The sequence below is a fragment of the Syzygium oleosum genome, unplaced genomic scaffold (assembly GCF_021117445.2).
Source record: "Syzygium oleosum isolate NSW1041296 unplaced genomic scaffold, Sole_v2.1 Sole_v2.10, whole genome shotgun sequence".
NCBI classification, from domain to species: Eukaryota; Viridiplantae; Streptophyta; class Magnoliopsida; order Myrtales; family Myrtaceae; genus Syzygium; species Syzygium oleosum.
Window position 1 is genome coordinate 1,468,361 of NW_026607494.1, and position 14,493 is coordinate 1,482,853.

The following is a 14,493-nucleotide window of genomic DNA, read 5'->3' on the forward strand; positions in this document are numbered from 1 at the left end:
AGACAAAATTTACAGGGACCAAGGATAGCAACACCACGAACGATTACCAACATAAAATAACTTTACCCTTTTATAAACATATAAAAACTTATACAATATCCATTACAAGAAAAGCAACTAAAAGACAAGCTGAGCAACGGCCAATGAACAAAAAGGATGGTGGCCCGGGGATACTAGACTAAGGCGGAGCTTGGTCAAAAAGGTACGACATGCATGGACATAGTCCTCTCGATGAACTGGGGAATCCCAAAACGGATTGGCGCCTCTACCATCCTCACTGCCGGGGATCTGAAAAGTCGGTTTCCAACAACCGTGAGATGAATCTCAGCAAGTAAATAACCCCTAATCCTAAACTAGGCTAAGGTGCACCTCCAGATAGGTAATTCAAACATGCCAATTAATGAACCAGTAAAACACTATAATTATCCTGGGCTCACAGCCCAATACATTATCTCGAAGCCCTGCAGATTAGGCGTTCAACAACAATAATACTTACGTGCAATTATTCCGACCCGGAGGCCCACAAATATAACGGCCCGAAGGCCAAGATCCGGAGGCCAACAGTTGAATATAACTACTCGTAGGCCCGACCCGGAGGCCAACAGTTTGATAAAACGACCCGTAGGCCCGACCCGAAGGTCAACAGTTTGATAAAACGACCCGTAGGCCCGACCCGAAGGCCAACAGTGAATAAAACTCAGACATGTACATCAAAGCACCCAAATTCAGTCATATCATAACGTACTTTTGCAAAATTACATGCCCGGGAATTCAAAGTCAATTGCCGATGCCAAAATACCAAGCATAATTATTCTCAAATTAGACATATTCCACACATTTTCGGCACTCCCAATTATTTCCATTTTGGTCTAATCAATCCAACTTGTATTCCGCGCGTTTATTCCAAAGCAATTCAATGCGCCCAAGGCCCGCCATGACCAACCAAACCTAACCATCAACTCCTCGGACACGGCGTCATCACTAGGATTCCAACGAGTCCTCATTAGCCCTTAAAATGCCTAAATTTCCAGCCATAAATCAATAATCCCTTTAATGATCAACTTAGACAATTTACACAATTTCGGTACTGTATGAACAGTACCAGGGCAGAACATACTTTGCCCACTAAACCACACTTAAACAACCTCATTAGGCCCTAATCACATACCCTAATCACCCCATTAACAAATACACCTAACTAAGCCTTAACTAAGCCTAATTAGTCCCTAAAATGCCCAATTCAAAGTCCTTAGTCAATGAACCCACTTATTGCACAACTTAAGCCATTTTAGGCAAATTCGGTACTGGTGAACAGTACCAGGGCAGAACACTAATTAGGCCCTAAACCACCTTTAAATCACTTCATTAAGCACTAATTAGGTCCCCTAATCACCCCACACAACATTAGACCTAATTAGACCATGATTAAGCCTAATTAACCCCTAAATTACCCTCTAAAATGCACAATTAGACTAATTAAGGGTTTAGGGGTTTATACTCGCCTAAACTTGACTCGGGTCGACGAGAACGGGCGGCCAATTACCGACACGCGGCAAAATCGTCGGCGGCGTTTCGGGGAAACAAGCCGGCGGTTCACGGCGGCGACGGCGGACGGCGGCTCACGGTTCGGTCCTCACGGCTTTTGCTGGACGGCAGCCGAGGATGGCAAAGAAGAGGGTGAGGATGGTCGGTTGGGTGACGGTGGCCGGCGACCAGCAGCTCCGGCGACCAGCTTCCCGGCGTGAGCAACAACCGGCGTCCAAGGAAGGAAACGGTGAAGAAGAAAATAAAAAGGGAGAAGTGAGGGGGAGATGGAAATGGCGTGGGAAGGCTGAACGTGGAGGAAATGGCCGGTCAAGGAGTCCAAGGCTGGTCAAAGAACTTCTTAGTGGAATCCATGTGTCAAGATCCAAGGGGGTTTGACCATTTTGCCCTTAATCCAAGGGCTAGTATTTGATCTAATCCAATAATACAAGGGCTCAATGGTCAATTGTCCTCAACCCAAGGCTGACCAGACCAGGTTTAGCCTAATTAACCTTGGTTAATCCCCCAAATTTGTCCAATTTTCGGAATTAATTAAAAATGGCCTAGGGGCATTTTCGTAATTTTCCGATCCCGGACCGAAATTCCAATTTTTGCCCATACCGGTCCTATATATGCATGGTCAGCATAATACGGTGTCGGATCCTTAAAATTCATCTTTTAAGCCCTCGAAAATCAGTCCAAAAGTTTGGAGGGGCAAAACCGTAAATTTTCGTCCCGAGGTCGAAATTCCAATTTTCGACCGTACGCACTCCCGACATGCGTGGCCACTCCAAAATGGCATCGGTTTCGAAAAATAACCTCGTTTGACCTCGGAAACGGACATCGAGGTCCCTAGGGGCAAAATTGTAATTTTCTCAATTTCTATCGAAATTTCAGTTTTCAGCCGTATTAGTCCCAAACATATATGGCCACACTAAAATGATGTTGGTCTTACAAAATAGTCGTAATTACCCTTGAAATTTTGATATCGAAGTTCGGGTCCAATATCGCGATCAAATTTGCTCGTTTTGAAGTTTTAGGGCCTCTCACTAACGGGCGGCTGTTTAGGTGTTACGCGTATCGACCTAAGGTTGTCCGAGCCGTGATGGCCTCGAATTTCGGGAGAACGTGAGGAATTATCACTAGTACCGGAGGTCGCGATCGTTCAGATTAAATTCGGGATTCGTTTGTCAGGCGTACTTTCGGTCGTGCGGAATCACCCGCGATCCGAGCGTACGTTACTGATTACATCGAATTCGTCGTTTTCCTAAGATCGGCCCATATTGGCCCAAAATATTCCCTCGACGTTTCTCGAAATCGGTACTCAACTCTCGATCGGGTCCCCGGTCCACGTACCGTTTCCTATTTAGCCTTTCCCATTGGGTTAGTATCCCGTGATTGATCAAGTCCGGGCGAGACTTACTAAAATTAAACGAGAACTAATATACACTTTATTGGTCCCGGTAACGGGTCAAAATTCGGGATGTTACAACGCGACATCCCAGGACTTGTCACCGACCCAATCAAAACACTAACGAGCAACGCATGTGGAAGCAACCTCGAACTCTCCAAACAACATATAAACAACGGGATAGTAGAGAGACAAAGAATACACATTAACAAGACACTTTTATAAACATAACATCGATTACAACACATACATTTGCAAGCCTTCTACGAGGCCACTATCTACGAACCACGCACAACAACAAGGATCGGGTGGTTGGTAAGCTTAACTCCTCTACAAAAAGGGGCACTCAAAAGATGAGCTAACTCGGCCTATCCTCAATCCCAGTAGTATTCTGGCAGCGTCTCCGGATCGATCATGGTCCGGGTCTGAAATGGTTTGGTTATACAACCATGAGAAACACTTCTCAATAAGCAACTATCTAAACCTCGCCTAGGCCAAAGCGTACTTCTGAACAATTCTAAACATGCGATTCAAACAATCGACGTGCCATAAACAATCACAGGCATCCTTACCTCGCCTCGGCACATACACAAGCCCTGCACGTTAGAATATCGCCATAACACGGCCAATTGCTCATCAAGCTTGTACAATGCAATTCAAGCCATAATCATGCATGACACGGTTAATAATCCAGACGTGCTCATCAATTAACTCAGGCAAAGCATTCCCCAATGCAAATCGCACTCATTAAGTCCAGATTATTAACGACCCCTCGGGCCACCGAACTCCCGCCGATCTTCTGACGTAACCAGGCATCGTCCCGCTACGTCGGTGACGGCAACGTTGGGGATCAAACACCCCCTGGCAAGTCGGATACCCAACAGCATTCCACTTAGGAGCATTGATCCGGCCTCCACCGCGATCGGCATCGTCTGGGATCGAACACCCCCCCGAGCAACCCCGGGTACCAGACGGCATCCGAACTCCCGCCGGGCATCGTCTAGAACTCCCGCCTAGACGTAACGTGTCGTGACCATGCACACACCTCAGCAATCATTACTAATTCTTATCTTTGTAAATTAGCCCAATGTCAACTAAATCCGTCAAAATGCCACGATAACATCGAATAGTCACCGAGAGAGAAAACCGAAATTGCACACATTCGGGCTATTCTGGGCAGTTTGCGCAACAACCGAAATCTCTTTGAAATAAATAGTAATTCAACTCCAAAAATTCTGAAATTTGGATATGTTGTACAAAACATCTTGATGAACATTTTTCATGAAGAACACAAAATCCATTTCTGTCTAGAACTACCTATTTTTGTCATCCAAAGTCGGACATAAAATATTTCATTCGGACTGGCCATCCGGCTTTCAAAATGCATTTCAAGCAGTAACCAAATCTCCTTAGAAAGATTTGAAATGTTTATATGCCATAGCCACAAATGTCCCCAACAAGTTTTGTGAAAAATGTTTTTTGAAAATAGGTCTATAAAAATTTATAAAAATTCGAACAGACTCGAAGGACGGAGGAACAGTATTTCCAGCAGACTTATTTTGGTCCAAAGATGGACTTCCAAATGGCCTCAAATGATTCCCAAAAATTCCCAAATTAAAATATGTTATTATAAAAGATGTTAGGAGAAACTTTCATGAAGAACACTTCTCGAAATTCTGCCCAAAAAAGTCACAGGAAAAATAGCAAAAACCAGTGATGCAGCAGCAACCTTACCGGAAATCAACCAACAAGCATCACCAAGCAAACCAAGCATAACCAGCCACTAAACCAACTATCCACAGCCCTTAAACCATCCCTAACATGTCCATTAGTCACCCCTTAGCCTAGTCAAGGGTTAGGAAGCCACTTACCTAGGAATTTAAGCAAGAAATCGGTGAAAGGCAAGATGAGCTCCGGCGGTGAACAGGGCTGGACGGGTGGTTCCGGCAGCTTTCCGGCGACTGGACGGCAGTGGTTGGGACGAGCACGGGCTGGTGGTGGTCAGGGTGCAAGGCGTGAGACCGAAAGAGAGAGGGTAAGAGGGGAAATGTGGGTGTTTTGGGCTGGCTTCTGGCGGGATGGCAGCAGAAATGGAGAAGCCAGCGGTCAAGCAGAAGCAGAAGTAGCAACAGAAGCAGAAATGGAAGAAAACGAAGGAGCAGAAGTAAAGAAGAAGAAGCAACAGCAGCAGCAGCAAAGGGGCAGAAGCAGCATGGGTTCAGCAGAAATGGCAGCAGTAACGTGAGGGAGTGGTCAGCAAAGCAAAAGTCAGCAGCAAGCAGAAGAAAGTAGAAGTCAGCAGCAGCAGAAACAGCAGGGAGGGAAGCAGCACGTGAAGGTCAGCAAGGTCAGCAAATAGAAGCAGAAATGGCATGGTGGGAGCAGCGGGCGTGGGTGTCAGCAGCATGGGGTAGCGGCGACGTGGGGGAGGAGAGAGAGAGAGAGAGAGAGAGAGAAGAGAGAGAAAGTCAAACGCACTTGAGTGTGATCCGACGATCCTCGTTCAAATCCGAAAACGATTCAACGGCCCACGAAAAGCCCTAATTATAAATTAGGAAAAAGGGTCAAAAGATAACAACTAAAACACACTACGAGGGAGGTCTACTAGTCCAAATTCGCACCCGGTCCAAATTTCACTTTTCACTTATCCCGGGCAATATTGACGCGGGCCACAATAATATCGACACCGTCCAATTAAATTCGTCATGAAACTCCGAGAAATTCGACACCAAAGTTCGGGCTCTAAATAATGGCCAAATTCAATCGAGTGCGATTCTAGCAAAAATCTCTATTTTAAAAAAAATAACCCAAGAGTGATAAATTCCGGGCGATATTTTATTATAAGCGCACTGACGAATTACACATTTTATAAATCCAAAAAATGGGTCGAAATTCGGAATGTCACAATTCTTCCCCCCTTACAAAAATTGCGTCCTTGAAATTTATAACCAAACTACGCTACCCAAATAAATGGGGGTATTGACGTCGCATTAATTCCTCGCTTTCCCAGGTTGCACCTTCGGTTCCATGATGCTCCCAGATTATTTTGACCATTGGAATTATCTTGTTCCGCAATACTCGTTCTGTTCTATCCTCGATTCTTACTAGCCTTTCCACGTACGACACTCTATCGTCTACGTCTATTTCTTCATAATTCAGCACGTGGGTCGGGTCCGGTTCGTACTTCCTTAACATAGACACGTGGAACACATTGTGAACTTGAGATAAATTTGGTGATAGCGCTAGACGATAGGCCAAAGTGTCAATTCTCTCTAAGACCTTGAATGGACCCACGTACCTTGGGCTCAATTTTCCTTTATTGCTAAATCGTGATAATCCTTTCATCGGCGACACTTTGAGGAAAACGTGGTCTCCCACTTGAAACTCCAAAGGCCTACATCTCCGGTCGGCATAATTCTTTTGGCGGCTCTGAGCGGTCTTTAGTTTGTCCCGAATAACCTTGACTGTCTTGACTGACTGCTGAACCAACTCTGGACTCGTGATGCTCCTCTCACCAACTTCATTCCAACAAGCCGGTGTTCTGCAAGCTCTGCCATACAACGCTTGAAACGGTGCCCTTCTGATACTCTGCTGATAGCTATTATTGTAGGCAAACTCAACCAAATGCAGTTGTTCTTCCCAACCGCTCTTAAAATCCAACACACATGCTCGCAGCATGTCTTCCAAAGTCTGAACCGTCCTTTCAGACTGGCCATCTGTCTGTGGATGATAGGCCGTGCTAAATTGTAATCTCGTTCTTAATGCCGTATGAAGACTTTTTCAAAAAGCGGCAGTAAACTTAGGATCACTGTTCGAAGTGATTGTCACTGGTACTCCATGGAGACGGACTATGTGTCGCACATACAAATCGGCATACCTTTCCAAGGCGAAGTCCTTTCGCACTGGCAGAAAATGTGCTGACTTTGTCAATCGATTTACTATCACCCAAATCGAATCATGACCCCTTTGACTCCTCGGTAATCCCATTACAAAGTTTATTGTGATGTGTTCTCACTTCCACTCAGGGATTTCCAATGGCTGCAACATTCCACCCGGCTTGCAATGTTGTGCCTTCACTTGTTGACATGTTAAACACTTAGCCACATGCTTAACTATATCCACTTTCATGCCGTTCCACCAATAATACTGCCATAAGTTCTGATACATCTTCGTACTACCCGGGTGAATACTGTAATTACTACGGTGAGCTTCTGACAAAATCTCTTTCCTCAGTTCTGCATCATTAGGCACACACAACCTTCCACGGAATTTTAGAATCGCATCCTCGGATACCTAAAAATCCGGTTTCCTTTTCGTGACACCTAAATCCAAAATCTTCTGAATCTCTAGATCCGTTAAATATAAAGCCTTAATCTTAGTTTGAATTTCCGGTTCAATTCTCAATGCGGCAAGTAGACTTGAGACATGACTCACTTCATACTTAAACTCTGAATCCCAAGCTCCTTCCAAAGGGTCCATTCCTTAACCATCATATGTGCGATGCTCGATTTCCGACTCAGTACATCCGTTACTTTATTAGCTTTTCCGGGGTGATACAGAATATCGTAGTCATAGTCCTTAAGGAGTTCCATCCAATAACGCTGTCTCATGTTCAATTCCTTCTGAGAAAATAAGTACTTTAGGCTCTGATGATCCGTGTAGATTTAAAACCTTTCCACACAAAAATAATGCCTCCAAATCTTAAGTGCAAAGATGATAGTAGCAAGTTCCAAATCATGCGTCGGGTAGTTAAGTTCATGAGGTCTTAATTGTCACGATGCATACGCAACCTGTAACGTCCTGAATTCGACCCACTTTCGTGATCAATGAAATAGATATGTATTTCTCATTTCGTTTTAGTAAGTCTCGCCACAAACTGATCATTTTCGGGATACTGAGCAATAGGGAATGGCTAATTAGGAAAACGGTACGTGGACCCAAGAACTCGACCGTGAATCGGGTCCGATTTCGAGGAACGATGAGAGAATATTTTGGGCCAATGTGGGCCAATCCAAGGAAGGTGACGGATTTGGTTTGACCAACGATGTACGATCGGATCGCGGGTGATTCCGCACGACCAAGAGTACGCGTGGCAAACAATCTCGAACTTAATCCGAACGATCGCGACCTTCGGAACTAACGATAAATCCTCGCGTTCTCTTGGTAATTAAGATCGTCGCGACCCAAGTAGCCCTAGGTCGATATGCGTAACCCCTAAACAGCCGCCCGTTATTGAGAGAACCTAAAATTGTAATTGAGCAATTTTGATCGTTGAATTTGATCCGGACTTGAACGTCGAATTTCATGGACGTACGCGACTATTTTGCGAGGACGACGTCGTTTTAGTGTGGCCAACTATATTTGGGATCGGTACGGTCGAAAAATGGAAATTCGGCCTGGAATCGGAAAATTACCATTTTGCCCCCAAGCCTTACCATTGTGTTCCGAATTTTGGGAAATTATTGAAGGGCATTTTGGGGTTTAAATTTGAACTAATCAGCTCCCTCATTGCCGAAAATAATGGACAAGTTTATCCCTAGATATTTGGATGAGATTCAATCATAACCCTTGGATTGAGGACATGATGGTCATTTGTGGGGAAATTAGCTCAACCACCCCACTCACACTTAGCTTAAACACTTATCTCTCTCTCTCTCTCTCTCTCTCTCCCTCATTTCTCACCACCTCTCTTCCGGCCAACTTCTCCCCCACGCCATTCTATCCTCTCTCCTTCCTTCCCCTCGGCCTCATGTGAGGAGCCATCGCCGCCGCTCGCCGGACCGCCGCACGCCCGTCACCGTCGGCCACTGTCCGCGTAAGCCGCCGTCGTTCCACGCCGCCGCGCCACCACCCTCACTCCTCTCTCTCTCTTTCCCGACCGCCATCGACCAGCACCACCATCTCCCTTTCGCTGCCGCTCGCGCCGCCAAGGGAGCCACAGTCCGCCGCCGTGAAACCAGCTCAGCCGCCCGTTCCCCCACCCGTTCAGCCTTGTTTGGGAGCTTAGGAATTAAGTGAGTATTAACCCTAAACCCTAATTAGACTAATTAGCATTTCTAGATAGGTTTAGGTTAATTTAGCAGTTAATTAGGGTAATTTTAGGGGTAATTAGTGGTTGGTTATTGTGGCTGATGTTGTGGTGATTTGGTTGACCCAGTGTGATGATTTGGAGGCGGATTAGTGCCCTAGAGTGGGCTAAGTTGTGGCCGGCAAATGTGGACTCAATTGGACGAGATTTGGCTAAGTTGTGAGATTAATCGTGCAATTTCCGTTCGGGTCTTGAGTGTCATTGTATTGGCTGAATTGTGATTGGTTCTTTTGAATGTTGTGATGCCATGTAGTATGCCCCTAGAGTGGCCGAGAATGGAGTAGCGTGGCGGGCCTCGAGTGTGCATAATTATATTGTCCTAGTCGCGTGAATTATGTGCCGTGCTTGAATTGGATTAAATCGATTAATTGAGCATGTTAAATTGTGGCTTTGGGCATGTTGTGATTAAGTGAGCATGTTATGGCATGAGTTGGGCATGTCGTGTCCAGTGAGCATGTTAAGGCACAAATTGAGTATGTTGTAGCATCACTTGATTATGCGATTAGGCTTGGAATTGGGTTGCTCATTGTGAATGATATGGTTGCCCGAGTGCCGAAATTGGATGGACACGCATTTCGTATGCTGAGCATGGGCATGATACGAGAATTGTGCGAGTATGCGTGCCCGACATGAGCATGTGATCACCTAATCGCCCTGATGCATTTTACGCGGGGTTCAGATAAAATTTGGTGTATGTACGTGTGATCACATAAAGCCCTGATGCGTGTTACGCGGGGTATGGAACCCGTCCTGATGCGTCTTACGCGGGACGATGCCCGGATTGCCGGAAGACGGCCAACCTGATGCGTTTTACGCGGGTTCGGTCCGTATATGGAGATCGGTGTTGCGCCTGATGTGTTTTACGCGGGCTAGAGACACTGGGCCTGATGCGTTTTACGCGGGCCAGGAAGTGTTGGATATTGATAGACCTGATGCGTTTTATGCGGGTCAGACCTGATGCGTTTTACGCGGGTCGATTAATAAATGAGAAATTGGCAGTGTGCAAGTGTGAATTATTGGGCCGGATCATGAGCACGGGCATATTGATGGCATATGTGTGCAAGAATGCATTGGCAGGTGTGCAAGTATGTGCGTACCGGTGAATCGTGGGCGATGCAGCTATCAAGGAGTATGAGCATGTGCATGGCATACGTGTGGTTGCGTGTGTTCGCGTATGTGCCATTATTGCGATTATTATATGCCTAACCTGCAAGGTCATTTGTGTGCTCGATCTGGGCCTGAGGGCCTAGGTCAATTAATTATTGGTCTGTTCATGTGATTGTTTGCCTGTCAGGAGGTGCATGTTAGCCTAGTTTAGGTTTAGGGGGTTTACTCGCTGAGATTCGTTCTCACGGTTGTTAAAACCCACATTTTCAGACCCCCGGCCCTGAAGATGTTCGACGTGCCTATCCGTTTTGGGATCCCGTCCCGGATAGACCGGGAGGTGATCGAGTACCCCGTAGGAAACGGGGATACGTATATTAGACATTTTACTACCGTATGGGTTGATGTGTGCGAGCAGCACTTCCAGGCCCACGAGTATATAGGTTGGTGTTTCATGAACTACTCCGGGACTTACGGGCCTCTTAGGACCTTTGATGTCCCGTTCAACGGGCTAGGTGATATAGATCCCCAGTGTGCCGATGGAGATCTGGCGAGCCCCGAGGCCTCATTCGGAGAGGATTCTGACGACGGACCCGGGCCGGTCATCTGGGAGGTCGACGAGCCAGACTCGATGGATGAGGAGCCGGTAGACTGGGATTTTGACCCGGAGCCTATGGATTCGGATGGTGAGCCGGAGCAAATGGAGCAGGACCCCGAGCTGGAGGGCGATTCTGAGGGCGAGTCTGCAGAGACAGAGGCTGAGTCCGAGCTGGATTCCGTGGACTCCGAGGTCGAGTTGCCTGACAGTTCTTCCGAGTCCTCGGGATCTGACCCGGACTGGGTACCTTAGGGTTTAGCTGTATCCCTAGTTAAGTTGGGCCGATACCTTTTTGACCGGAGCCCTTCCTTAGGTTAGTGTTTAGACTGACCGCCCGGGCTACCTACCCTTTTTTGTCAGTAGTGGCCGTTGACCTGCTTTTGGTTTATTATGTATTTTGTGTAACGGATATTGTATATGTTTCCTTGATGTTAATGCAAGTGTATATTTGTAATGTTGTTTGTTGTTTGTGCTATCCTTGGTCACGTGTTTTAAAATTGTACGGGTATTTATGTTGCTTCCGCATGTGCCTTGTTCTCTGTGTTGGGTGTTGGGTCGGCGACGCGTCCTGGGACGTTGCACAAATTCGACCTCGGTTATGATGCTCGCACGTCGTAAGGGTCGAGCGTGACATCCCCCGTTGATTTGGTATCAGAGCAAGGTCAGCTCGGTCCAATTTGGTTGAAACCTGGAGTGATAAGGAGCGATGGCCTTGGGTAGCCAATAGGCTGACCTTCTGTGCTACATGTACGTCCTGACTGTCTGTATCTTGATCGACTGGTTGTTTGAACTGACCAGTAAAGTGCAGGTACGGCAGGACCCGAGGTAAGTGCGTGTATCTCCTTGGTTGAGGTCTTATGCTGCTTGTGTTTGGCCGCATGCTGAGTGATTGATTGCTGTTGTGTTAGTTCCCTGCCTAGGACCTTAGACCGGTTTAGTTTGGCTTAGGTCTCTAATTCCTGAGTGGAATTATAGTAGGTAGGTGAGTGTTCGAATTGTAGAGATGAGTAGCCAAGGAAGAGGTAGAGGTCGAGGTTGTGGTAGAGGTCGATGTCTTGAGCAAGGTTGCGCAGAACCGCAAGTGAGGGTTGTAGAGGATCCCAGGGTAGATGGGATTTTGAGGGCACTCGAGGAAGCGGGAATACCGATGGGTAGGCAGACCCAGGAGAGAAATGCCACTGTTGCCGCTGCTGTTGAGGCCGCTGTTGCTACTGCCAATGGGACCAATGGGAATAACGGGAATAATGGGAATCCAACTCTGGGACCGGCAAATGTGATCAGACCCATGTCTAAGTTGGTCGAACAGTTCTTGAAGTTAAAACCGCCGAAGTTCAACGGAAAGGGTGACCCCGAGGCTGCACCGCGTTGGGTCGAAGAATTAGAGAAAGCCTTCGAAGTCTTGAGGTGCATCGAGACTGAAAGGGTGACTTTGGCTGTATACCAACTGCAGGATAATGCAAATGACTGGTGGAAGGTCACCAAGGGCAAAGTATTTCCTGAGGGGACTGCCCAGACTTGGGCTATGTTTACCAAGAATTTTTATGGAAAATATTTCTCGGAGAGTGCCCAGGAAAGGAAACTGGCGAAATTTATGAGACTTCGCCAAGGATCAATGACTGTGGATCAATATGAAGCGGAGTTCGCTAGATTGTCGAAGTTTGCACCTAGGATGGTGGAGAACCCGCAGGATAAGGTTCGGAGATTTCGGGACGGATTGAAGCCGAATCTTCGAAGCCAGATGATTTCTTTGAATATTCGGGATTACGGGGAGATGTATGAACGGGCTCAAGCCATAGAACGAGATCAGTTGGAAAGGGTAGCCGCTTCTGGGTCGCGATTTGCCTAGAATAGGGACAACCGCCGCTTCGGGAAGAAGCCGATGGCGGGAAACAGGCAATTCGTCCCACTGATTAGAAAGAATATCGGAAAGCCGAACCACCAGCAGAATAGATTTGGGGCTTGTTTCAAGTGTGAGAGTTTGGAGAATCAGATTAGGAATTGCCCCCAGCAACGCCCAGCAGGTCCATTGATGCAACCACAACAGCCCCGAGTTGGGAATCAGGCTGGGAATCCCCCGCCGGCTAATCTGAACAGGCCGCTGGCATAAGGACGTGTGTACGTCATGGCGCGAAGGGAGGTTGAGAATGCGCCAGGCGTAGTCACAGATATGGTTTCTCTGTGCAATCATGTCGCGTATGCTTTATTTGATCCGGGGGTGTCGCACTCATTTGTGTCTGCTCAGTTTGTTGAATTGGCTAGATTAAAACCTGTTTTGCTAGAAGTGTGGTTATGTGTGACTATGCCATTAATGGATAAGATATGCATATCGTTAGGATGCCCGGACTGTGAGATAGTAATTGGTGGCGTAGAAAGCAAGATAGATTTAGCTATTTTGCCAATGTATGATTTGGATGTGATTGTGGGCATAGATTGATTAGTCAAACAGAATGCAGTGATGGATTGCAGTAGCAGGGTGATTCAGTTTAGTCCGGCTGGACACCCTGGATTTGAGTTTGTAGGGAGTCGAGGAGGAACCTCGATCCCTTGGGTTTCATCAGTAGAAGCAACCAAGTTATTGGATAAGGGATGTCAAGATTACCTGGCAAGTGTGGTTGATTCGATGGCAGGAGAAGTGCAGTTAAAGGATATAGCAGTGGTGTGCAACTTTCCCGATCTCTTTTCCCAGGAATTGCCGGGATTGTCACCAGAGAAGTGGAGTTTGTTATCGAGTTGGCCCCTGGGACTGAGCCAATCTCGAAGCCGCCTTATAGGATGTCGTTGTCAGAGTTGAAAGAATTAAAGGTTCAGATGCAGGAACTACTGGACAAAGGTTTTATCCGACCGAGTGCGTCTCCATGGGGAGCGCCAGTCTTGTTCGTAAGGAAGAAGGGTCGTTGAGGCTATGTATCGATTACCGCCACGGTGAATCGGGTGACAATCAAGAATAAGTATCCGCTCCCAAGGATTGACGACCTGTTCGATCAGTTACAAGGAGCCTCGGTATTTTCTAAGATTGACCTAAGGACAGGGTATCATCAATTAAGGATCCAAAAGGAGGATATTCCAAAGACGGCATTCAGGACGAGGTATGGGCACTATGAATTCACGGTAATGCCGTTTGGGCTGACTAATGCCCCTGCTGCTTTCATGGACTTAATGAATCGGGTATTCAAGGAGTTTTTGGATCATTTCATCATTGTCTTCATAGATGATATTTTGGTGTATTCAAGGAGTCTCGAGGAACATGAGGTATGCTTGGAAAAGGTTATACGAACGTTAAGAGAGCATGCACTGTATGCTAAGTTTAGCAAGTGCGAATTTTGGCTGAACCGAGTGGCGTTTCTTAGACATATAATTTTCGGAGAAGGAATCTCTGTGGATTCGGCGAAGATTGAAGCAGTGATGGATTGGCCGAGACCGACGACATTTACTGAGGTTTGAAAATTCTTAGGACTGGCATGTTACTATAGGCGATTCGTGGAAAGATTTTCAGCAATAGCCACTCCATTGACAAGGTTGCTTAAGAAGGAGATGAAGTTTGAATGGACAGAAAAGTGCGAAGAGAGCTTTCAGGAGTTGAAGCAGAGATTGACAACCGCGCCAGTGCTAACGATCCTTTCAGGACCGGGAGGATATGAGATTTATAGCGATGCTTCGCTCAAGGGATTGGGATACGTGTTAATGCAACATGGAAGGGTGGTTGCTTATGCATCGCGTCAGTTAAGGCCTCATGAGATGAACTACCCGACTCACGACTTGGAACTGGCA

At 46.6% G+C, this 14,493-nt stretch overlaps 1 protein-coding gene across 1 annotated transcript; it reads left to right on the forward strand.

Annotated features, from left to right (window-relative positions):
• Positions 1-11,728: 11,728 nt before the first annotated feature.
• Positions 11,729-12,571, forward strand: LOC130139074 (uncharacterized). The gene has a single exon (XM_056315305.1). The coding sequence runs from the start codon at positions 11,729-11,731 to the stop codon at positions 12,569-12,571; it is 843 nt and encodes a 280-aa protein (XP_056171280.1).
• The last annotated feature ends 1,922 nt before the right edge of the window (positions 12,572-14,493 follow it).

Excerpts from the sequence above, each read along its gene's own strand:
- LOC130139074 (XM_056315305.1), top strand. The coding sequence starts at position 11,729 with ATGAGTAGCCAAGGAAGAGGTAGAGGTCGAGGTTGTGGTAGAGGTCGA.